At 44.7% G+C, this 24336-nt stretch overlaps 1 protein-coding gene across 2 annotated transcripts in view; it reads right to left on the bottom strand.

Moving 5' to 3' along the window:
• The window catches only part of COG7 (component of oligomeric golgi complex 7), a 67309-nt gene that overhangs the window by 32213 nt on the left and 10760 nt on the right, over window positions 1-24336 (bottom strand). For both annotated transcript variants that reach the window (XM_025370887.1, XM_025370886.1), the window contains exons 4-7: window positions 22798-22966; window positions 14430-14512; window positions 13333-13455; window positions 4234-4432 (exon numbers count right to left, since the gene is read on the bottom strand). In XM_025370887.1, coding sequence (XP_025226672.1) covers window positions 4234-4432; window positions 13333-13455; window positions 14430-14512; window positions 22798-22966 — 574 coding nt within the window. The remainder of the gene's footprint in view (window positions 1-4233; window positions 4433-13332; window positions 13456-14429; window positions 14513-22797; window positions 22967-24336) is intronic.

The following is a 24336-nucleotide window of genomic DNA, read 5'->3' as shown; positions in this document are numbered from 1 at the left end:
TCTTCCTCTAGCTCCTAGCCTTCTCTCAGTTCCTAAAAGCTTCCTTCTGCTCACATGCTGATCCTCTGTCTGGAAGGACCGGCTTCGCCCCTTCCCCTCTTCATCTAGTTAACTCCTACTTCTCCTTCAATACTCACTCAGCTACAGTCTGCTGGTCTTGATTTCTGGCACCAATTTTACAAGGTTTTATAGAGATTAGGTAAAGTAATGTGGGTCCAACATGGTAATAATCAAATCTGCACGTGTATAGAATCCAAAGTGTTATTTCCTTTTTTCTTTTCTTTTTTCTTCAAGACAGGGTCTCACTCAGTTCTCCAGACTAAGGTGCAGTGGTCCAACCACAGGTCACCACTGCCTTGGCCTCCCAGGCTCAAGAGACCTCCCCACCCCAGCTTCCTGAGTAGCTAGTACTACAGGTGCGTGCCACTACACCTGGCTAAATTTTTTTGTTTTTTGTAGAGATGGGGTCTCACTATGTTGCCAGGGCTCATCTTGAACTCCTAGACTCAAATGATTCCCCCACCTTGGCCTCCCAAAGTGCTGAGATTACAGGTGCAAGCCCCCATGCCTGACCCAAAATGCTGTTTCTGAATGGTGGGTTAAGAATGACTTTTTTTTCCGTCCTTGTATTTTCTAGATTTTTCTATAATGATAAAGTCAATCTAAATTTTTAAAATTTACTGTATATTGCATAATCTTTTATATTTTGAATTGTATTAAGTACATGTATTAATTATTAAAATAATAGAGAAAATGTTAAAGGTAAAACTAAAAGTTAGGCAATAGGCAATGTATTTACAACGTATTTGATAAACATCTGGTAAAAATTCCTGACTATATAAGGATCTTTCAGGTATATGCACCAAATTTGTAACAGTGGTTAAAGTGGGATTATAGGAGAGTTATTTTGTGTCACAGATTTCTATATCATTAATTCTTATAATACATACTTTTATCGCTTTTTATAATACAGTTAATAATATATTATTATTATTATTTTTTTTTTTTTTTTGAGACGGAGTCTTGCTCTGTGCCCCAGGCTGGAGTGCAGTGGCGCGATCTCGGCTCACTGCAAGCTCCGCCCCCCCGGGTTCACGCCATTCTCCTGCCTCAGCCTCCCGAGTAGCTGGGACTACAGGCGCCCACCACCTCGCCCGGCTAATTTTCTTGTATTTTTAGTAGAGACGGGGTTTCACCCTGTTAGCCAGGATGGTCTCGATCTCCTGACCTCGTGATCCGCCCGTCTCGGCCTCCCAAAGTGCTGGGATTACAGGCTTGAGCCACCGCGCCCGGCCTAATAATATATTATTTTAAATAAATTGCTCTTACAAATTAACCAGAAATTGGTTAAACTCCCAAACAGAATAACAGGCTAAAGAACAAGCAATTCAAAAGTTTTTATAAGGTAACTTTCAAACTTGCTAATAACCAAAGTGAAAAACTAATATGATATATCAGTAATTGTCTAAGAACCTGGCAATGACAGGAGCAAAAAAGAGTCTAGTGCTAGTGAGGGCATGGGAACACAGGCACCTTTGTTCACTACTGATAGATACAAAAATAGGTCTAAAGAACGAAACGTGACGGGATGCTGGGGCAGGAGAATGGCGTAAACTCGGGAGGTGGAGGCTGTAGTGAGCGGAGATCGCACCACTGCACTCCAGCCTGGGCAAGAGAGCGAGACTCCATTTCAAAAAAAAAAAAAAAATCTTCAAATTTTTCATTTCTGAGCAACTGCAAATTTAAACTTATCCTAAGGAATAATCAGAGCTAGGCTCAAAAACTAATGTATAAAACAGTTCATAATAGTTTTATATATCATAGTACTTAAAAAATGGTAGTAAATTGGCCAGGTGTGGTAGCTCACAACTGTAATCCCAGCACTTTGAGAGGCCAGCAGGAGAATCGCTTGAGTCTAGGAGTTTGAGACCAACCTGAGCAAAATAAGGAGACCCTGTCTCTACAAAAAATTTTTTAAAATGAGTCAGCCTTGGTGGCATGTGCCTGTGGTCCCAACTACTCAGGAGGCTGAGTTCAGAGAATCACTTGAGCCCAGAAGGTTCAAGGCTACAGTGAGCTGTGATAGTGTCACTGCACTCTAACCTGGGCAAGAGAGCAAGACCTTGTCTCAAAAAAACAACAAAAACAACAAAACTATGTCTTAGGAAAACATTTAATGACATAAGAAAAATGCTCATTATATTATTTTGAGCATTTCAAAAAATGAAAATATAAGACTGTCTACCACCAATATTTTAAGATATTTTGTATATATTATATAACATATTACATGTAAATACATAGAAGCATATGTTAAATATATATTATGTATTTATTATATTTATATGGTAGACATTAAGTATTTATATTAATATTTGTGAACAATGTGTATTTATATTTGTATTACTGGAAGCAAATAATGTTGTTGGTGGCTCTGACTGATGAGTTTATGGATTGTTCTTGCTCTCTTTTTATTTTTATTTTTGTGTGTTTCCAAAGAATTTTAAAGTTAAAAGAAAAACCAAAACTCTTTTGGAAAACCTCAGGGAGAATCATTAGTAATCTAGGTCAGGTGCAGTGGCTCATGCCTGTAATCCCAGCACTTTGGGAGGCCAAGATGGGCGGATCACTTGAGGTAAGGTGTTTGAGACCAGCCTGGCCAACATGGTGAAACCCTGTCTCTACTAAAAACACAAAAAAATTAGCTAGATGTGGTAGTGTGTGCCTGTAATCCCAGCTACTTGGAAGGCTGAGGCAGGAGAATTGCTTGAACCTGGGAGGCGGAGGTTGCAGTGAGCCAAGATCACACCACTGCACTCCAGCCTGGGCGACAAAGCAAGTCTCTGTCTCAAAAAAAGAAAGAAAAGAAATCTAAAGTCCCAGCTGGGCATGGTGGCTCACACCTGCTCTAATCCCAGCACTTCAGGAGGCTGAGGCAGGTCGATCACCTGAGGTCACGAGTTCGAGACCAGCCTGGACAACATGGCTAAACCCCATCTCTACTAAAAAATACAAAAATGAACTGCATGTGGTGGCACACACTTGTAATCCCAACTACTCAGGAGGCTGAGGCAGAATTGCTTGAACCCAGGAGGTGGAGATTGTAGTGAGTGGAGATCGCGCCACTGCACTCCAGCCTGGGCGAGACTGAGAGTCGTCCCATGGCTGACTAGCAAAGCACTTCTAGATCTGTCTCAAGGGTGGTTCTCTTCCCCACTACATCCATCCCCAGGGGCAGGAAACGGCCGTTCATTGCTCCACCTTCGTCCCACTGTGCTGCGGTAACTCGCCTTAGCCCAGCTCTCTCAATTCTCTTTAGCCACTTCCACAAAGGCATCACGGTCCCTTGGAAGCCTCCCCATCCACCGGGCCTTTCCCATAACTAAGGCCTGACCTGTGAGCGTGCCAAAAACACCGATGAGTCATCAGGAATCCGAACAATAAACACACTCCCTGGAATGTACGATGCAATTATACACAAATGTAATTAAAGAGAGTAACTATTAAATAAACCAAGTCAGTGACACACAGCCGCCAACAGCAGAACAAGGCCTTCCTGAAGCGATTTCCTGATTTGACAGCAACATGCGTCACGGGATCTGTGTTCTTTAAAAATTTATGAAGCTTTTAACATAGACGGGAAAGAGCTTGGAGAGCGTCACACACCAGGCGCTGTTTACCCAAATGGGAGTAAGGGGTCCTCTGCTCTCAGTTGGCCACCGGGGAAAGCCCATTTTCTCTACAACCACCTGTACTCCTAACACAGCTCCCCTGCCCTAGGACACTTGCTGTTGCTCCTACAAAAGGCCCCTGTAGCCTATTTGTTCTCTAAAACTGACTTTTGAGGGTGAACTGTCTGAGGCTTCGTGATGACTTTGAAGGATGAGCACACTTGCCTCCTGGTGTAATCTGCTGCCAACTCTTTGCCATAACGTCTACCTGCCTCACTGTGATGCCTCTTTTATATCCCAAGCCCCCGCAGAGGTGTCCATCACTTCCCCGGAGCATGTAAGGCACCCAGGCAGCACTGGAGCCAGGCAAATATATTAAACAACTATTTCCCTGATGGCAACGTTTTCGTGGAAAAGCCCTCCACATCTGCTGAGAAGGAAAACACCGATCCCTTCCACTTCTGTAAAATCAGTCAGCTGAAAAGGCAAACATCCAGGCCCCAGACGCTTCAGAAAGAGCGAGTAAAGACAAGCTGGAGAACTGGCAGGAAGGAATGTTTACGTAGATGGGGGAGCAGTGCCATCTCCAAGCCCTTGGCGAAGTGGGCAGTGGCGTCGTAGAACTCCAGCAGCCTGGTGAGCTCCTGCTCGGGCCCTGCCCTCTCCACACCGTTGCTGAGGCAGGAGGGCAGCGAGGGCATGAGGGCCCCTAGGGTCTGAATCAGCAGCACCATTACCACCTCGTGGGGCTTCTGGAAAACCTGCAGTGAGAGAGAGGTGTACCTGCCTTAGCACATGGAGCCAAGTAGGAGCCCACCTTTTTTCAAAAACTTTTCTGAGATGCCAGGCACGGTGGCTCATGCCTGTAATCCCAGCACCTTGGGAGGCCAAGGCAGGTGGATCACTTGAGGTCAGGAGTTCAAGACCAGCTTGGCCAACATGGCGAGACTGTCTCTACTAAAAATACAAAAATTAGCTGGGTGTGATGGCACATGCCTGTAATCCCACCTATTCGAGAGGCAGGGGCAGGAGAATCACTTGAACCCGGGAGGTGCAGGTTGCAGTGAGCCAAGATTGCACCACTGCATTCTAGCCTGGGTGACAGAGCGAGACTCTGTCTCAAAAACATAAAAATAAATAAAAATTAAAAATTAAAAACCTTTTTAAGACAGGGTCTCACTCTGCCACCCAGGCTGAAGTGCAGTGGCATAATCATAGCTCGCTGCAGTCTTTAACTCCCAGGCTCAAGTGATCTTCCCACCTTAGCCTCCCAAGTAGCTGATACTACAGGCACACTACCACACCTGGCTAATTTTTTATTTTATTTTATTTTTTGTAGAGACAGGGTCTCACTATGTTGCCCAGGCTGGTCTCAAACTCCTAGCCTCAAGCTATCCTCCTTCCTCAGCTTCCCAAAGTGTTGGGATTACAGGTATGAGCCACAGCACCTTTTAAAGTAGTATAACTTTTAAAGAAGCTGTCTCCTGGGTCATCTCAAAAGGATCTCCCCAATCAATGAAAAGAGGTCTAGTTTAGAGCTATAATCCCAAAGTTTTTCTCATGGCAAATGTGAACATGCTCAGAAAGTAAAGTAAACCGGCAATACTTGGAACTCACAACTTGCCCAGAACAACTGGCGAGTTCATGTCTATCAGCGGCCCCAAGTGTCTAGCTATTTTCAAATCTAACAAATGCATTCATGTAGCATTTTTTTGATGGTCACCAAAAATTAACTAGAGAGACAACTATGGGCCAGGTGTGGGGGCTCATGCCTGTAATCCCAGCACTTTGGGAGGCCTAGGTGGGTGGCTCACTTGAGGTCATGAGTTGGAGACAAGCCTGACCAACGTGGTGAAACTGCGTCTCTACTAAAAATACAAAAAAATTAGCTGGGCGCGGTGGTGCATGACTATAATCCCTGCTACATGGGAGGCTGAGGCAGGAGGACTGCTTGAACCTGGGAGGCGGAGGTTGCAGTGAGCTGAGATGGTGCCACTGTACTCCAGCCTAGGTGACACAAAAAAAAAAAAAAAAAGAAAAAAAAGAAAACTATAAACCAACATGCCTTATGAATACACATGCAAACATCTTCAACAAAACACTAGTAAACTGAGTTCAGCAGCATGTGAAAGAACATCGTACACCATGACCAAGTAGGATTCACCCAGCAATGGGAGAATGGTTAAACTAAACAAAAATGAATCAAGGCCAGGCATGGTGGTGGCTCAGCCCTGTAATCCCAGCACCTGGGAGGCCAAAACAGGAGGATCACATGAAGACAGGAATTTGAGACCAGCCTCAAAAAATAAAAATATTATTAATCTCTAATTTTTAAAAACGAATCAATGTAATATAACACATTAACAGAATGAAGGGAAAAATACATGATCATCGCAATTAATGCAGAAAATATATTTGACAAAATTCCATACCCTTCATGAGAAAAACACTAAACTAGGAATAGAAGGAAACTTCCTCCACATAATAAAGGCCGCATATGAAAACCCACAGCTAATGTGATACCTGATGGTGAGAGATTGAAAGCTTTTCACCTAAGAACAGGAAGATGATAAGGATGCCTGCTTTTGCCACTCTATTCAGCAAAGAACCCAAAGTCCTAGCCAGAGCAACTGGCTAAAAAAAAAAAAAGAAATAAAAGGCATCCAAATTGAAAACAGAGATATCTCTGTTCACAGATGACATTATTTTATGTGTAGAAAATCTTAGGCCGGGCGCGGTGGCTCAAGCCTGTAATCCCAGCACTTTGGGAGGCCGAGACGGGCGGATCACAAGGTCAGGAGATCGAGACCATCCTGGCTAACACGGTGAAACCCCGTCTCTACTAAAAAAATACAAAAATCTAGCCGGGCGAGGTGGCGGGCGCCTGTAGTCCCAGCTACTCGGGAGGCTGAGGCAGGAGAATAGCGTAAACCCGGGAGGCGGAGCTTGCAGTGAGCTGAGATCCGGCCTCTGCACTCCAGCTCGGGCAACAGAGCGAGACTCCGTCTCAAAAAAAAAAAAAAAAAAAAAAAAAAAAAAAGAAAATCTTAATCCACAAAATACTTTTAGAGTTAATAAACAAATTCAGGACAGGTGCAGAGTGGCTCATGCCTGTAATCCCAACACTTTGGGAGGCTAAGGTGGGAAGATCGCTTGAGTCTAGGAGTTTGAGACCAGCCTGGGCAACAAAGCAAGATCCTGTCTCACAAAAAATGTTTAAAAATTAGCCAGGTGTGGTGGTGTGAACCTGTAGTCCCAGCTACTTGGGAGGCTGAGGTGGGACAATCACCTGATCCCAGGAAGTAGAGGCTGCAGTGAGCTGAGATTGTACTACTGCACTCCAGCCTGGACGATAGAGCAAAACTCTGTTGCAAACAAACAAACAAACAAAAAACAGGCCAGGCGCTGTGGCTCATGCCTGTAATCACAGTACTTTGGGAGGCCAAGGCGGGTGGATCACGAGGTCAGGAGTTCAAGACCAGCCTGGCCAAGATGGTGAAACCCTGTCTCTACTAAAAATGTGGTGGTGGGCACCTGTAATCCCAGTTACTTGGGAGGCTGAGGCAGAGAACTGCTTGAACCTAGGAGGTGGAGGTTGCAGTGAGCCGAGACTCAGTGAGCGCCACTGCACTCCAGCCTGGGTGACAGAGTGAAACTCCCTCTCAAAAGAAAAAAAAAAAACAAAAACAGCTAAACCGCTGAGGACTCTTCAATTTGTGCTTCTTCCAACCACCTACCGGATGTCACCATTAGGATGCATCACTCTCACTTGGAATTTAAAAGCAGTCAAAATTGGAATTCATTCTTTTGCCACTGACCTCCCCAGACCTGTTTCCTTCAACTTCTCTGTTCCCGTCAGTAACGTCTCCATTTAACCAGGATGAAAACCGCCCTCTGACTCTCCGTTCTTGTGGTCCATTCATCTGTTACCAGGTCCTAACAACTGCTCATTCTTCTTGAACTTCAGCATTTCCATCACCATCCTCTACCAAAGGTTCTTACCTGTCTCCAACATAGCCTCATCAGTTCACCCTCTAGACCACCACCAAATTCATTATTTTTAAATGTTATTTTAAAAATTCAAGGCCTGGCACAGTGGCTCACACCTGTAATCCTGCCACTTTGGGAGGCTGACGTGGGCGGAGCGCTTGAGGCCAGGGGCTCGAGACCAGCCTGCGCAAAATACAAAAATTAGCCAGACATGGTGGCATGCGCCTGCAGTCCCAGCTACTCCGGAGGCTGTGGCATGAGAATCACTTGAACCGGGGAGGAGGAGTTTGCAGTGAGCCCAGATCTTGCCACTGTCCTCCAGCCTGAACAACATAGTGAAACTCCATATCTACTAAAAATACAAAAAAAAAAAAAAAAAAAAAAATTAGCTGGATGTGGTGGCACACTCCTGTAATCCCAGCTACTCAGGAGGCTGAGGCAGGAGAATTGCTTGAACCCAGGAGGCGGAGGTTGCAGTGAGCCAAGATCATGCCATTGCACTCCAATCTGGGCAACAGAGCGAGACTCTATCTCAAAAAAAACAAAAAACAAAAAACTGCTACAACTCAGTAATAAAAAGGCAAATCACCTTTTTTTTTTTTAAAGGACAAAAGACTTGAATAGACATTTCGCAAAAGAAGATGCACAAATGGCCAATAAGCTCGTGAAAAGTTCCTCAACATCCTTAGTCATCAGGAAAATGCAAATAAAAACCATGATGAGATACTACTACACACCCACCAGTATGGCTAAAAATAAAGAGAATGTCAACACCTAATTTTGGCAAAGATGTGGAACAACCAGAACTCTCACACACTGTGTAGGAGTGGAAAAAGTACAACCGCTTTGAGCAAAGTGGTTGTTTCTTTCCTTTTATTTACTTTTTTTTTTTTTTTTTTTTTTTTTTTGAGACAGAGTCTCACTCTGTTGCCCAGGCTGGAGTGCAGCGGTGCGATCTCGGCTCACTGCAACCTCCACCTCCCAGGTTCAAGCGATTCTCCTGCCTCAGCCTCCCGAGTAGCTGGGATTACAGGTGTGTGCCACTACAGTCAGCTAACTTTTGGCATTTTTGGTAGAGACAGGTTTTTACCATGTTGGCCAGGCTGTTCTCAAACTCCTGAACTCAGGTGATCCGCCCAACTCTGCCTCCCAAAGTGCTGGGATTACAGGCATGAGCCACCACGCCCAGCCATCTTTCTTTTTTTTGAGACAGAGTCTCACTCTGTTGCCCAGACTGGAGTGCAGTAGAACAATCATGGCTCACTGAAGCCTCAGCTTCCCAGGCTCAGGTGATCCTCCCACCTCAGCCTCCTGAGTTGCTGAGACTACAGGCATGTGCCACCACGCCCAGCCAATTTTTGTACTTTCTGTAGAGACAAGATTTTGCCATGTTGCCCAGGTGGGTCTCAAACTTCTGGGCTCAAGCAATCCTCCTGCCTTGGCCTCCCAAAGTGCTGAGATTACAGGTGTGAGCCACCATGCCTGGCTGGGCAGTTTCTTATAAACCAAAACATACACTTATGATTTGATCCTGCAATTCCATTCCTAGGTATTTACTCAAGAGATGGGAGCACATGTCTCCAAAAAACCTACAGAACAATATTCAAAGTACCTTTATTCATAATTGCCCAACACTGGAAACATACCAAGTATCTACCAATAAGAAGTATCAACAGGCTGGGTGCAGTGGCTCAGGCTTGTAATCCCACCACCTTTGGGAGGCGGGATAAAATAGAAAAATTAGCTGGGCACGGTGATGTATGCCTGTAATCCCAGCTACTCACAGGGCTGAGGCAGGACAATCACTTGAACCTGGGAGGTAGAGGTTGCAGTGAGATGAGATCGTGCCACTGCATTCTAGCCTGGGTGACAAGAGCGAAACTCCATTTCAAAAAATTTTTTAAAAAGTATAAACAAACAGGTATATACACACCATGTAACAGTATTCAGCAACAGAAAGGAACGAACTAGTGATACATACAACACGAGCAAATCTCAAAAACATGCTGAGTGAAAGAAGCTGTCTGATTCCATCTAGGTGAAATTCTAGAACACGTTGAACTAACTTATGATGGAAAAAATCAGGGCAGTGGTTGCCTTAAGGGTATTGGTGCACAGACCAACTGGGAAGGAGCATGAGGGAACTTTCCAGGGCGATGGTGATATGGATGTTCTGGATCCTCAAAGGGGATTATGCTACCCAGGTATTTGTAGTTGTCAAATGAATGGGATGGCATATTTAAGATCACTGTGGCTGGGTGCAGTAGTTCACACCTGTAATCCCAGCACTTTGGGAGGCCTGTGACCCAACAGTGGGAGAATCGCTTGAGCCCAGGAGTTCGAGACCAGCTTGGGCAACATGGCAAAACCCTGTCTCCACAAAAAACACAAAAATTAGCTGGGTGTGGTGGCACATGCCTATAGTCCCAGTACTCAGGAGGCTGAGAGGGGAGGATCACCACAGCCCAGGGAGGTCAAGGCTGCAGTGAGCCATGATCATGGCACCGTACTCCAGTGGGGATAATAGGGCAAGACCCCGTTTCAAAAAAAAAAAAAAGATTGTATTTCAAATTTTACCTGAAAAAATATAAGTAAACATTGACCTTTAGTTAATAATATGTATGGTCTAAAGTGAATGAAGTTTGCAACTTACTCTGTTTGTTTGTTTTTTTTTTTTTGAGACAGAGTCTCGCTCTGTTGCCTAGGTTGGAGTGCAGTGGCACAATCTCGGCTCACTGCAACCTCCACCTCCCAGGTTCAAGTGATTCTCCTGCCTCAGCCTCCCGAGTAGCTGGGATTATAGGCGCCTGCCACCACAGCTGGCTAATTTTGTATTTTTAGTAGAGATGGGGTTTCGTCATGTTAGCCAGGCTGGTCTCGAACTCCTGACCTCAGGTGATCTTCCCGTCTCCGCCTCCCAAAGTGCTGGTATTATGGGTGTGAGACACCACGCCCAGCCTTGTAACTTATTTTGAAATGAGTTAAAAAAATAAGATGATTGACTGGACACTTTGCTCATGTCTGTAATCCTAGCACTTTGGAGGGCTGAGGTAGGAGGATCACTTGAGCCCAGGAGTTCGACACCAGCCTGGGCAACATAGTGAGACTGCATCTCTGTTTAATTTAATATTTTTATATAAAAAAGAATACAAATAAAAACAATTGTAAAAAATAAGATGGATTAATGAACAGACAGAGACAGGGATAGAAGGGCAGATGTGCAATAAAGCAAATAGGGCAAAATGCTCACTGCACAACCTAGGAGGTGGCTACATGGGTATTCACTGGACAATTCCTTCAACATTTTTATATATTGGAAGTTTTTCATATGAAAATGCTAGGGGGAAAAATCTGAAGAAGACACATGTGCCCTGGCTCCTGTGTGCCATATCGATCTTCAGGAGGTGACGGCCCAGCTATTATACTTACATCCTGAAAAGAAAATGGGTGACGGGCCAACAGAATAAATCAGCAGAAACTCATGTCTCCCAAAGTCTAGGATGAGGCCCCAAGAGAAGTCTGAGAAGTCTAAGTTCTTTTTCTTAGACGACGAAAGGCTTTTGTATGTATGAACATGAGCTGTTTTTATCCTTGTGATACAAGAAGTAGTAGAAGAAGCAAGAACACATGAATAATTTTTTTCTTGGCCAGGCACAGTGGCTCATGCCTGTAATCTCAGCACTTTGGGAGGCCGAGGTGGGCAGATCATTTGAGGTCAGGAGTTCAAGACCAGCCCGGCCAACATGGTGAAACCCCAACTCTATTAAAAATACGAAAATTAGCTGGGCATGGTGGTGGGTGCCTGTAATCCCAGCTATTCAGGAGGCTGAGGCAGGAGAATTGCTTGAACCCGGGAGGCGGAGATTGCAGTGAGCAGAGATTGTGTCCCTGCACTGCAGCCTGGGCGACAGAGCAAGACTCTGTCTGAAAAAACAAAAAAAAAGAAATATTCTTCTTAAGAAAAATAAAATAGAGCCAGGCGTGGTGGCTCACACCTGTAATCCCAGCACTTTCGGAGGCCAAAGTGGGAGGATCACTTGAGGTCAGGATTTGGAGACCAGCCTGGGCAACACACTAAGATCCTTATCTCTACAAAAAAAATGTTTTTTTTTTAAATTAGCCAGGCATGGTGGCACAAACCTGTATTCCTAGATACTTGCAGGCTAAGGCAGGAGGATGGCTTAAGCTCAGGAGGCTGAGGCTACGGTGAGCCAGGATCATGCCACTGCACTCTAGCCTGCATGACAGAGCAAGACCCTGTCTCAAACCAAACAAAACAAAATCCTAAGAATGAATTAGGTTAGTTCAAGGAAAAAGAACAAGAATGGAAAAAAGCACTTTAACCAACAACTTGAATGACATGACCCTTGTATAAGGAATTCTCTCCAACCACAGTCAAGTTCATTCCAACAAATGACTGATGAACGTCGGAAGAGTGATTCACAACTATTGTAAAAAATAAAATATGGGGAACCTGGCACTAAACCAGTTGTAGATGACCTGCTTCTAGGTTGGGGTTTCGTACGTAGCAGAGCAGCTCCCTCACTGCAATCTATTTCAATAGCTCTCTATCTGAGTGCTACTGAAAATCGGCCCTCAGCACAAGGGTTTGGGAAAAAAAAAAAAAGAAAGAAGAAAAAAAATAAACAAATAAAATAAGCCACACCAGAAACAGGCCCAGTAAGTCATTACTGCAAAGTAAGACACGCTCTTCCCCTGCTTAGAAGAGATTCTACTGTGCCTCCCGTCTCAAGGCAAGAGAACAATGGTTTAAACCTTTTATGGCTAGAAATGCCTAGAGACTTTAGGAAAGTAAATGATGGAAAGTTGCCACTTAAAACAAAGTTCCTCTGTCTCTCCTCACTCTTAGTCAAGGGGTACCTTTAAAATTATCTCTTCCCCCAATTCTTGGTGTATCGTAAGAACAAGGGAGACTCACTTCAGGTAGGTAAATTTTACCTGAAGTAAAGATAAAAACATTCCTGTTCACTCAAACACCACCTGACCAGGGGCCTCCTGCTTTTAGATAGGAAGAAAACAGCCTTTAGGAATTCCACAGGCTCCCTTGCTGGACAACAGGTGGTATTGTCACATTAGGTCCTATTTAAGTTATAGATAAGAGTGGTAAGAAGAGTTTCAGTGGAGACCTAAAGATTTCATTGACATGGGCTTCTAAGCTTATCTTTTATTTTTAAACTTAAACATTTAACTGGTTATCTTTTTTTTTTTTGTCTGTTTGTTTTTTTGAGACAGGGTCTTGCTTGCTTTGCTGTCCAGGCTGAAGTGTAGTGGTGCAATCATAGTCACTGTGGCCTCAACCTCCTGGACGTAGGCAATCTTCCTGTCTCAGCCTCCTGAGTAATTGTGCCAGCACACCTGGCTAAGTTTTGCATTTTTTGTAGAGCTGGGGTTTCACCGTGTCAGCCAGGCTGGTCTCGGACTCCTAGGCTCAAACGATCCGCCTGCTTCGACCTTCCAAAGTGTGGTGATTACAAGTGTGAGCCACCACACCCAGCCTAACTGGTTATTTTTTAACCCCTTGAATGACGGCAACAAACGGGGAAGTTCTTTGAGCAGTACTCTGCAGTTGAGGGTGGCCACTCCGGAGGCGGTCACCTGTTCCCTTGTCACCATAGGCTCTGCTCTTCCTAGAAAAAAAATGAGCTGTTACCTGTGTAGCCCACTGGATTTGTGTGTGCCAAGCCCCAAGCAAGGCGTCATAGAGTCCGGCAAGCTGCCGGTCCAGGGGTAGGTCACTTTGACACAGCTCTTGCCAGGCTGCTAAAAGCTGCACCTGCAGAGACAGAACAAAGGGAACCTTACTGGGTACGTCAACATAGGTTGCCTGCTAACACTGCCCTGCCCTGCTACCCAGAGCAATCACAGATTGCTCAATGGGCTCACTGGGCAGCCCAGCGAGGTCCCTCCACTTCAAAGAAAGGTAGGGAAAAAAAAACATGTGCAGTTACCTGCACTGATTCACAGCTTTAATCTGTCACCCTGCAGATGTGATCCCCTCTCCATTTATCCTGCCCTAAAAGCATGTAACATGCAACCACGTGGCACACCATCACTCTTCTGAATAGACCTCGGGGCAAGAGCGGGTGGACGTGTGTGTTTAAGCTTCATGTCCTAATATCACTGCTTAAAAGACACAGAGCACTGGACTTGAAGGAATTAAAGGTCAGCTCAGGAAGCTGTCAAGTTTTTTGGCAATCTAACTTCAGCAAACCTAGAAAACATAAAATTCCAAGCCAGGTGAGTGGCACGTGCCTGTAGTCCCAACTCCTCACAAGACTGAGACGGGAGGATCACTTGAGCCCAGGGGTTCGAGGCTGTAGTGCACCATGATCGCATCTGTGAATAGCCACCGCACTCCAGGCTGGGCAAAATAGTGAAACCCTATCTCTAATGAAAAAAAGAAAAAAAGAGAAATTCTTACTGCTTCCTAGGGTGTAATAAAGCTTAAGACATAAATCTCCCTTAAAAGACAAAAATGAGAATAAATTAAAACAATGTTTCAAGTCTATAATGAATCCAGCTGTAAACAGAAAAGAGAATGAAAACGGATAACTCTTTTTTCAACTGGCAATTAAATAAATCCATATGCTGGACCAAGAGCACCCCCTACTGGCTAATTAAGAGAAAAACAGCCAGAGGGCAAGGAGGCAAATGTCTTTAACTTCTAAATTATGAACCTGCGATTCTGTGATCCAGAGTTATGAGCATTCCACAACTGCACAAGTGTCATGGTGCACAGCTTCTTACCTTGTGACACTTGTAGTAGTAGGCCAGGAGCTGGGGCATCCGGTCAATTTCAGTAAACACCTTCACAAACACTTTGGACTGATCTAAAGAATATACAATGTATATATATTGTTACCAGCCTTTCTGGTGTAGACATGAGAAAAAAGTCACCAGGATGAAGATGGATATATGGAAACTAGTATTCACAAGTTCCTGCCTAGATACTGAATTAACTCATGCATGGGGATCATAAATTTGAAAAATAAGCATGGCTTGAAAACCAGATACTGTAAGGTATTCTCCCCACTGTTCCTCACAGAATTCATATTTTAACTTAATATTGACAGGTTAGTTATGTCTTTCAAAATTCCTACTTCAATTATACCCAATGGGAACGTTAAAAAAGCAAACACACTGAACTTCTATATGTCAACATATCTGGTGGTTTGAGGAATAAGTAAATAATTTGGGCTGGTCGCGGTGGCTCATGCCTGTAATCCCAGCACTTTGGGAGGCCGAGGCAGGCAGATCACCTGAGGTCAGGAGTTCGAGACCAGCCTGGCCAACATGGTGAAACCCCATCTATACTAAAAAAAAAAAAAAAAAAAAAAAAAAAAATAGCTGAGCATGGTGGTGCACACCTGTAATCCCAGCTCCTTGAGAGGCTGAGGCAGGAGAATTGGTTGAACTCGGGAGGGGGAGGTTGCAGTGAGCCAAGATCGTGCCACTGCACTCCAGCCTAGCCGACAGAGCAAGACTCCATCTAAAACCAACAAAACAAAACAAAACAAAAAAACATAAAATCAAATAATTTGGTAACTATCAGCATTCCACACATAACAATGGATTCTAAGGCCCAAGTTATGGGCTTAATATCAAGTAGTTTCTTACACATTTCCCTAAGGGCAGAGGAAATGACTGGGCAAAGCACTTGCTTCCAGGCTCACCACTGGACAGACAGGAAGGTGGGTTTCAGTGCAGTTCTGACTAGTGTGCACAGCAGCGCCACTTCTGGCTCCTGTCTGCCCCCTTCTGGCCAAAACGTACATGCCACAGCCTTAGAACTGTATCAAAAGGAAGGACAGGCCGGGCGCGGTGGCTCAAGCCTGTAATCCCAGCACTTTGGGAGGCCGAGATGGGCGGATCACGAGGTCAGGAGATCGCGACCATCCTGGCTATCACGGTGAAACCCCGTCTCTACTAAAAATACAAAAAAAAAAATTAGCCGGGCGCGGTGGCGGGCGCCTGTAGTCCCAGCTACTCGGGAGGCTGAGGCAGGAGAATGGCGTGAACCTGGGAGGCAGAGCTTGCAGTGAGCTGAGATCCGGCCACTGCACTCCAGCCTGGGCGGCAGAGCGAGACTCCGTCTCAATAAATAAATAAATAAATAAATAAATAAACAAAAGGAAGGGCAAAAAAAAAAAAAACAACCCTGAGCTAAAAGATCCCCAAACTTCTTATATTTGCTTTGTTCCCCTTCACTTCTGGGAAGCCCATTAAACTGCTGTGAAGGAAATGTAACAGCAACCACTGTGGGACGCCCAGCTAAGCGCTGGAGACCTGCCGGTGGAACTCGACTTAATGGGCAGAAATCCATGAGTTAGAAAACGAATATTTGCCTTTAAAATGCTTATTATTTTCATAAGAACACTTAAATAAATGAATCTTCCTGCTACATTTAAAATTATTCCATAGGCCAGGTGTGGTGGCTTACACCTATAATCCCAGCATTTTGGGAGGCTGAGGTGGGAGGACTGCTTGAGCCCAGGGGTTCAAAAATGTCCTAGGCAACACAGGACCCCTCTACAAAAAAACAGAAAATTAGCTGGGCGTGGTGCACACCTGTAAACCCCAGGAGGCTAAGCTGGGAGTATCACTTGAGCCCGGGAGGACAAGGCTGCAGTGAACTGAGATCACGTCACTGCACTTCAGCCTGGGTGACAGAGCAAGATTCTAGCTCAAAAAACAAAATTATATAAATTGGGTTTGACCAGTGAGAGGCAAAAAAATTAATTAAAATAATTCTAAAAAAAGTTGCTTCAGTGTATCAGCTGAATTCATTGGTTATATAAAATGAACTGGGCATGTATACTTGGCTATACCCACATTGTCACTTTAGGAGAGAGATGGAAAAGGGGAACATGTTGGGGATAAACAAATTTATCAGAGAATTCCCTTTAAAAACTGTTAGATAGGCTGGGCGAGGTGGCTCAGAACTATAATCCGAGTACTTTGAGAGGCTGAAGTGGGCAGATCACTTGGGGTCAGGAGCTCAAGACCAGCCTGGCCAATATGCTGAAAACCCGTCTCTACTAAAAATATAAAAAATTAACCAGGCGTGGTGGCACACGCCTGTAATCCCAGCTACTCCAGAGGCTGAGGCGCTTGAACCCGGGAGGCGGAGGTTGCCGTGAGCCGAGATCACACCACTGCAGTCCAGCCTGGGCAACAGAGCGAGACTCCATCTCAAAAAAAAATTAAAAAGTAAAAACCGTTAGATAAAGAACCACCTCAGCCTTCTATGAAACATGGCTGATAATAAACAGCACATTGCCTGTGGGGCGGGGGGGAACCCTTCCTGATACTTGCCAAAATTAAGATTAATCGCTAAAAGAAAAACATCATTTTATCTGCATTGAAGCCAGGAAAATATCTGTACTACATACTTCAGAGAATCCCAACCAGATATCCAATCACTTCGGGCCACAATGGGCGAGGAAGCTGGTAAAAGTCTGGGTGGTAAGGGTGGCGCAGCGCAGTACAAAGGGCCAAAGACTGGGGGCCAAGGGGGCTTGGAGGGGCTTGGGATGGAGGGCTGTTTCCTCCGCGGCTCAGCTGAGGAGGCAGCCCACTGGGCTCAAAAGCTCCATTTTCCCCTTCTGAATCCGTGTCCTGCCTAGAGTCAAGCCTGATTCAAATGTGTGCATGAAAACTGTCAAAAAGTGCTTATCTCCAAAAGCAAACCCATGATGCTGAACCACCAGGCATCACTCAAATCCAGCACCAGTTCCCGGTAGCCAGCTCACTCCGAAGGAAACAAACAAAAAACCTTAAATGCATGGAGCCACCACCTCTCCATCCCCACTCCCACTCCCCCCACCCCACATAACTGGATGTAACCCCAACCAGAAAAGTGAGCTCTGTAGTAGCAACAAATTTACTAGAGAACGTGAGGAACCAAGCTCCTAGACGGCGACTTCCCAACCCCCCAGCTCCAGCCTTAGAATCCTGTGAACGAAGAAAAGACTCAAAATAAAGAATTAACAAATGGGGAAGACAGGGAATTAGAGGGCTGGAGATGAGTACTGAGGTCTTTCTAGGTAACTGAAGAGCACAGCGGAGAATGTAACTTTTCACTAAAGGAACGCTTTCAACAAAACCCAGGTAAACAAGGAAGGGCTTCCAAGGAAATTCCACTGTTTTTCAGTAAATACCACGCCCAGAACAAAAGCACTATCACACACAAACATGAATCAGTAGAAACAAAGAAAACTCCACCACAGTACCTATGCACTCAATAAATTGGACTGCAACAAAATTAAAAACTTGGGGCCTGGGGCTGTGGCTCACGCCTGTAATCCTAGCAATTGGGGAGGCTGAAGCAGGCGGATCACGAGGTCAAGAGATTGAGACCATCCTGGCCAACATAGTGAAACTCCATCTCTACTAAAAATACAAAAATTAGCTGGGCGTGGTGGCACACGCCTGTAGTCCAAGCTACTCAGGAAGCTGAGGCAGGAGAATCGCTTGAACCCGGAAGGCAGAGGTTGCAGTGAGCCGAGATCACACCACCGCACTCCAGCCTGGAGACAGAGCAAGACTCCGTCTCCAATAAAAAAAAAAAAAAAAAAAAAATTAAAAACTTGGGCATCAAAAGATTTCACCAATAAGAGAATGAAAAGACAATCCATGGAATGGGGGAAAATATTTGCAAGATATATTCAATAAAAGAATAATATCCAGAATATATGAAGAATTTCTACAACTCACCAGCAAAAAAACAAATAACCCAATATAGAATTGGGTAAAGGGCCAGGCACCCTGGCTTATGCCTGTAATCTCAGGACTTTGAGAGGTTGAGGAGGGAGGATTGTTTGAGCCCAGGAGTTTAAGACCAGCCTAAGCAGCATAGCAAGACCCTATCTTTACAAAAAACAAAAAATTAGCTGGGTATGGCGGTGCACACCTGTAGTCCCAGCTACTTGGGAGGCTGAGGTGGGAGGATCACTTGAGCTCGGGAGGTCAAAGCTGCAGTGAGCCATGATTGCACCACTGCATTCCAGCCTGGGTGACAGTGCAAGACCCTCTCTCACAAAACAACAAAACAAAACAAAAATGGGGAAAGGATTTGAATAGACATTTTTCCAAAAATATACAAATAGTCAATAAGCAAATGAAAATACACTCAATATCATTAATCATTAGAGGAATGAAAATCAAAACCATAAGATACCATTTCATACTCATTAGTATGGCTATAATCCAAAAACACAAAAAATGACAAGGGTTTGAAAGGTGTGGAGAAACTGGAACTCTTGTGCATCGCTGGTGATAGTGTAAAATGGTGCAGTCACTATGGAGAACAGTATGACAGTTACTCAAAAAATTAAACATCAGATTACCATATAGGCCGGGTGTGGTGGCTCACACCTGTAATCCCAGCACTTTGGAAGGCCAAGACGGGCAGATCACTCGAGGCCAGGAGTTCGAGACCAGCCTGGCCAACATGGCGAAACCCTGTCTCTACGAAACATACAAAAATTAGCTGGGTGTGGTGGTGCACACCTTTAATCCCAGCAACTCGGGAGGCTGAGGCACAAAAATCACTTGAATCTGGGAGGCAGAGATTACAGTGAGCCAAGATCATGCCACTGTACTCCAGCCTGGGCAACAGAGTTAAACTGTGTCTCCAAAAAAAAAAAAAAAAAAAGATAAGCATATGATCCAGCAATTCCACTTCTGAGTAGATACCTAAAGGAATTGAAAGCTGGAACTCAAACAGACACTTGTACACCCATGATCGTTGTAGCATTCTTCATAATAGCCAAAAGGTAGAAATAACCTACATGTCCATCAACAGATGGATAGAGAAAATGTGGTATATATATGAGATGGAGTATTACTCAGCCTTAAGAAGAAAGGAAATTCTAACACATGCTACACCATGGATGAGCCTTGAAGATGTTATGCTAAGCCATAAAAGGAAAAATGCTATGTGAATCCATTTATAGGAGACATGTAGAGTAGTCAGATTCATAGGGACAGAAGTAGAATGATGATTGCTGGCAGGTGAGGGTAGGAAGAATGGACAGTTACTGTTTAATGGGTATGAAATTTCAGTTCAGAGATGAAGAAAGTCCTGGAGATGGAAGGTGGTGATGTTTGCACAGCAATGTGAATGTACTTAATGCCACTAAAATGCACACTTAAAAATTACTAAAATGGTAGATTTTGTTAAGTGTATTTTGCCACAATTTTTAAATTTTTTTCTAAAAAAAAAGAGAACACTTCCAAAGATTTTCCCTAAGAAAGAGAAGAAAATTTTAGGCAATAATTGCTTCACACTCTCAAACAAATTACATATCCTTTCTTTAATAGGATCTAAGGCTTCGGGAGGGTGACATGTGAGGATCGCTTTAGGCCAGGAGTTCAAGACCAACCTGGGCAATATAGCAAGACCCCATCTATTAAAAAAAAAAAGTAGGCTGGGCATGGTGGCTCACGCCTGTAATACCTGCACTTAGGGAGGCCAAGGCGGGCAGATCACCTGAGGTCAGGAGTTCAAGACCAGCCTGGCCAACATGGTAAAACTCCATCTCCACTAAAACTACAAAAAATTAGCTGGGTGTGGTAGCACATGCCTGTAATCCCAGCTACTCGGGAGGTGAGGCAGGAGAATCGCTTGAACCCAGGAGGCAGACATCATGCCACTGTACTCCACCCTGGGTGACAGAATGAGACTCCATCTCAAAAAAAAAAAGAATCTAAGGTATTACAATGAGATAAAAAGGGAGGTTGGCAGAGCTAAGGAAAAAAATTAGGAAGTAAATCATGACATAACAAAAATTAAAAATTAATTAGAAGAACAAAGATAACAAAACTTTTTATTTTTGAGACAAGGTCTCACTCTGTCACTCCTGGGCTCAAGCAATCCTTCTGCCCCAACCTCCCGAGTAGCTGAGACTACAAGCGTGCGCCACCATGCCTGGCTAATTTTTTATTTTTTGTAGAGACGGGGTCTTGCTATGCTACCTAGGTTTGTCTCAAACACCTGCGCTCAGGCGATCCTCCTGCCTTGACCTCCTAAAGTGCTGGGATTACAGGCGTGAGCCACTGCACACGGCAGAGAACAGATATTTTATTTTTAAAAATAAGTAGAGAGTTTATTTGGGTGAAGTTTGAGGACTGCATATCAGGGTCATGGATTCACGTTGCCCTGCATATATGCTCCAGAACAGACACTTTGGAAAACCCCATCAGCCAAATGAAAAACAAGCTTTAGAAAAACAACACAAGGGCCGGGCGCGGTGGCTCAAGCCTGTAATCCCAGCACTTTGGGAGGCTGAGACGGGCGGATCACGAGGTCAGGAGATCGAGACCATCCTGGCTAACACGGTGAAACCCCGTCTCTACTAAAAAATACAAAAAACTAGCCGGGCGCAGTGGCGGGCGCCTGTAGTCCCAGCTACTCGGGAGGCTGAGGCAGGAGAATGGCGTGAACCCGGGAGGCGGAGCTTGCAGTGAGCTGAGATCCGGCCACTGCACTCCAGCCCGGGCGAGAGTGAGACTCTGTCTCAAAAAAAAGAAAAAGAAAAAGAAAAACAACACAAGGCAGGAGGGGACTGAGAGGGAGTAGGCAAACATCCAAATGCAACCAGAGAAAATATGATATATACCGAGAGGGAAAAGGGAGAGCTAATGAACAGATAGTTGATGTTCTCAAACATCAATATAATAAAACAGAGAACAAATAAAACAGAAAAAAAAATTTTAAGGAAGGCAATTTTCTGTAAATAAAGATATGAATTAGTAGGTGAAAAGGGGTGACACTGGGTTCCTGGAAAAGTTAAAAATTTTCAAAACTGAAAAAGAACCTAGAGAAGTTACTAAACTACAAGGTAAAAGAATCTTATAAGCCATAGTTTGGCAAAATATGCGCCAGCAGGCCAAACTGCCATCTGTTTTTGTAAATGAAGTTTTACTTGGCCAGGCGTGGTGGCTCGCGCCTCTAATCCCAACACTTTGGGAGGCCGAGGTGGGCAGATCGCTTGAGGTCAGGAGTTTAAGACCAGCCTGGACGACATGGTGAAACCCCATCTCTACTGAAAATATAAAAATTAGCCAGGTGTGGTGGCACACGTCTGTAATCCCAGCTACTCGGGAGACTGAGACAGGAAAGTTGCTTGAGCCTGGGAGGCGGAGGCTGCATTGAGCTGAGGTCACGCCACTGCACTCCAGCCTGGGGAACACAACGAGATTTCATCTCAAAAAAACAAAAACAAAAACAAAACACAGCAAAGCCCATCCATTTATGAGTGGGTTTTTGTGCCACAACTGCAGAGGTGTCTGTGAGAGAGGCCATATGGCCCCCAAATCCTAATATTTATGATCCAGCCCTTTACAAGAAATGTTTGTCAGTCCCTGTTATAACTATTTAGGGAAAAGAAACACAAGCTACATACATACAAAAAAAAAATAGGAAGAAGCAGCAGGCCAATCTCATACTTATCAGAAGATAGAGGGAAATGCATTCACACTAGAAGACAGAATTCACAGAAGTAGCATTTCACCTTTTGTCTTTACAGAAGTATATTTGGCTGTTTTGTGAGACATTCTGGGGAAAAAGAAAAATAAAATAAATGTAGATGGCAGAAGACAATGAAGAAGTCTGAAGGAGAAAGCACGTGGCCCAAGAATTCCAAAATCAGTTATTGCTTTCTACACGTAAACGCAATCGAAAGACACTCCCGGCCAGGCGCGGTGGCTCACGTCTGTTAATCCCAGCCCTTTGGGAGGCTGAGGCGAGTGGATCACCTGAGGTCAGGAGCTCGAGACCAGCCTGGCCAACATGGTGAAAGCCCGTTTCTACTCAAAATACAAAAATTACCCGGGCGTGGCAGTGCACGCCTGTCATCCCAGCTACTTGGGAGGCAGGAGAATCGCTTCAACCCGGGAGGTGGAGGTTGCAGTGAGCCGAGATCCCGCCACTACACTCTAGCCTCGGTGGCAGAGCAAGACTCCATCTCAAAAAAAAAAAAAAAAAAAATTACAGAGTTCCTTCTAATCTATATAATTCAATCACCATTAAGACATTCTAAAAACTGAAGACTTACAAGGCCTTATCTTTATAGAGAGATATACACAGAGATGAGAAGCAGCTAGCACTCACCTACAGCCTGAGAGGTGAATGCCGCTACAATCTGCGGACTGGCTAGGGCCTCCAGCCTGTTCTTCAGTGCCTCCAAGTGCACACACTTTTCTGAGTAGTCTGGTGTATCAACAAGCATCATTAAGCTGTTCTGCATACCTGTTAGCTTGGCAGAAATCACAGCTATGTCCTAGAAAAGACCAGAATAGAGGATATTTATTTTAAAAGATCCCTACTGCCTCAACTGGGAATAGATAAAATACATGAAAAGGCAACTCATCAAGCAAGAAAATGGGGCTGGGCATGGTGGTGGCTCATGCCTGTAATCCCAGTACTTTGGGAGATTGAGGCAAGAGGATCCCTTGAAGCCAGGAGTTCAAGACCAGCCTGGTTAACATGGCAAGATCCAGTCTCTACAAATAGTAAAAATTAGCTGGGTGTGGTGGTGCGCACCTGTAGTCCCAGCTACTCAGGAATTTAAAGCAGGAGGATCACTTGAGCCTGGAAGGTGGAGACTGCAGTTAGCCAAGATCACACCACTGCACTCCAGCCTGGGCAACAAAGACCCTGTCTCAAAAAAAAAAAAAAAAAAAAAAAACTGTACTCAAACAAATGCAAATTAAATTAAACAAGAAAGTGCCATTTTCCTGCTAACAAATTGGAAAAGTGTTTGAAAAATCAGGCCAGGTGCGGTGGCTCAAGCCTGTAATCTCAGCACTTTGGGAGGCCGAGACGGGCGGATCATGAGGTCAGGAGATCGAGACCATCCTGGCTAACACAGTGAAACCCTGTCTCTACTAAAATACAAAAAAAAATTAGCCGGGCGAGGTGGCGGGCACCTGTACTCCCAGCTACTTCGGAGGCTGAGGCAGGAGAATGGCGTGAACCCGGGAGGCGGGGCTTGCAGTGAGCTGAGATCCGGCCACTGCATTCCAGCCTGGGCGACAGAGCGAGACTCCGTCTCAAAAAAAAAAAAAAAAAAAAGAAATCATAATAGGAATTGTTAGTGAGGGTACAAAGAAAAAAGACCATCTGTCTGGTATCATAAATTTAAATTTATACTGTCTTTCTGGAAGGCTATTTAGCAATATGTGCTAAGAGTTTTAAAAACATTCACATCCAGGCAGGGCACAATGGCTTACACCTAAAAATCCCAGCATTTCCAGAGGCTGAGGCAGGAGGATTGCATGAGGCCAGGAGTTCAAGACCAGCCTGACCAATACAGCAAGCCCTTGTCTTTACAAAACGTTTTAAGAAACTGGCCAGGCAGCCAGGCGGGGTGGCTCACGCCTGGAATCCCAGCACTTTGGGAGGCGGAGGCTGAAGGATCACCTGAGGTCAGGAGTTTGAGACCAGCCTGGCCCACATGGTGAAACTCTGTCTCTGCTAAAAATATAAAAATTAGCCAGGCGTGGTGGTACCCACCCGTAATCCCAGCTACTCGGGAGGCTGAGGCAAGAGAATCAGTTGAACCCAGAAGGCAGAAGTTTGCAGTGAGCCGAGATCATGCCACTGGACTCCAGCCTGGATGACAGAACAAGACTCTGTCTCAAAAATAAA

Source organism: Theropithecus gelada, chromosome 20 (genome assembly GCF_003255815.1).
Source record: "Theropithecus gelada isolate Dixy chromosome 20, Tgel_1.0, whole genome shotgun sequence".
Classification (NCBI taxonomy): domain Eukaryota; kingdom Metazoa; phylum Chordata; class Mammalia; order Primates; family Cercopithecidae; genus Theropithecus; species Theropithecus gelada.
This window is presented reverse-complemented; position numbering and strand designations above follow the sequence as displayed.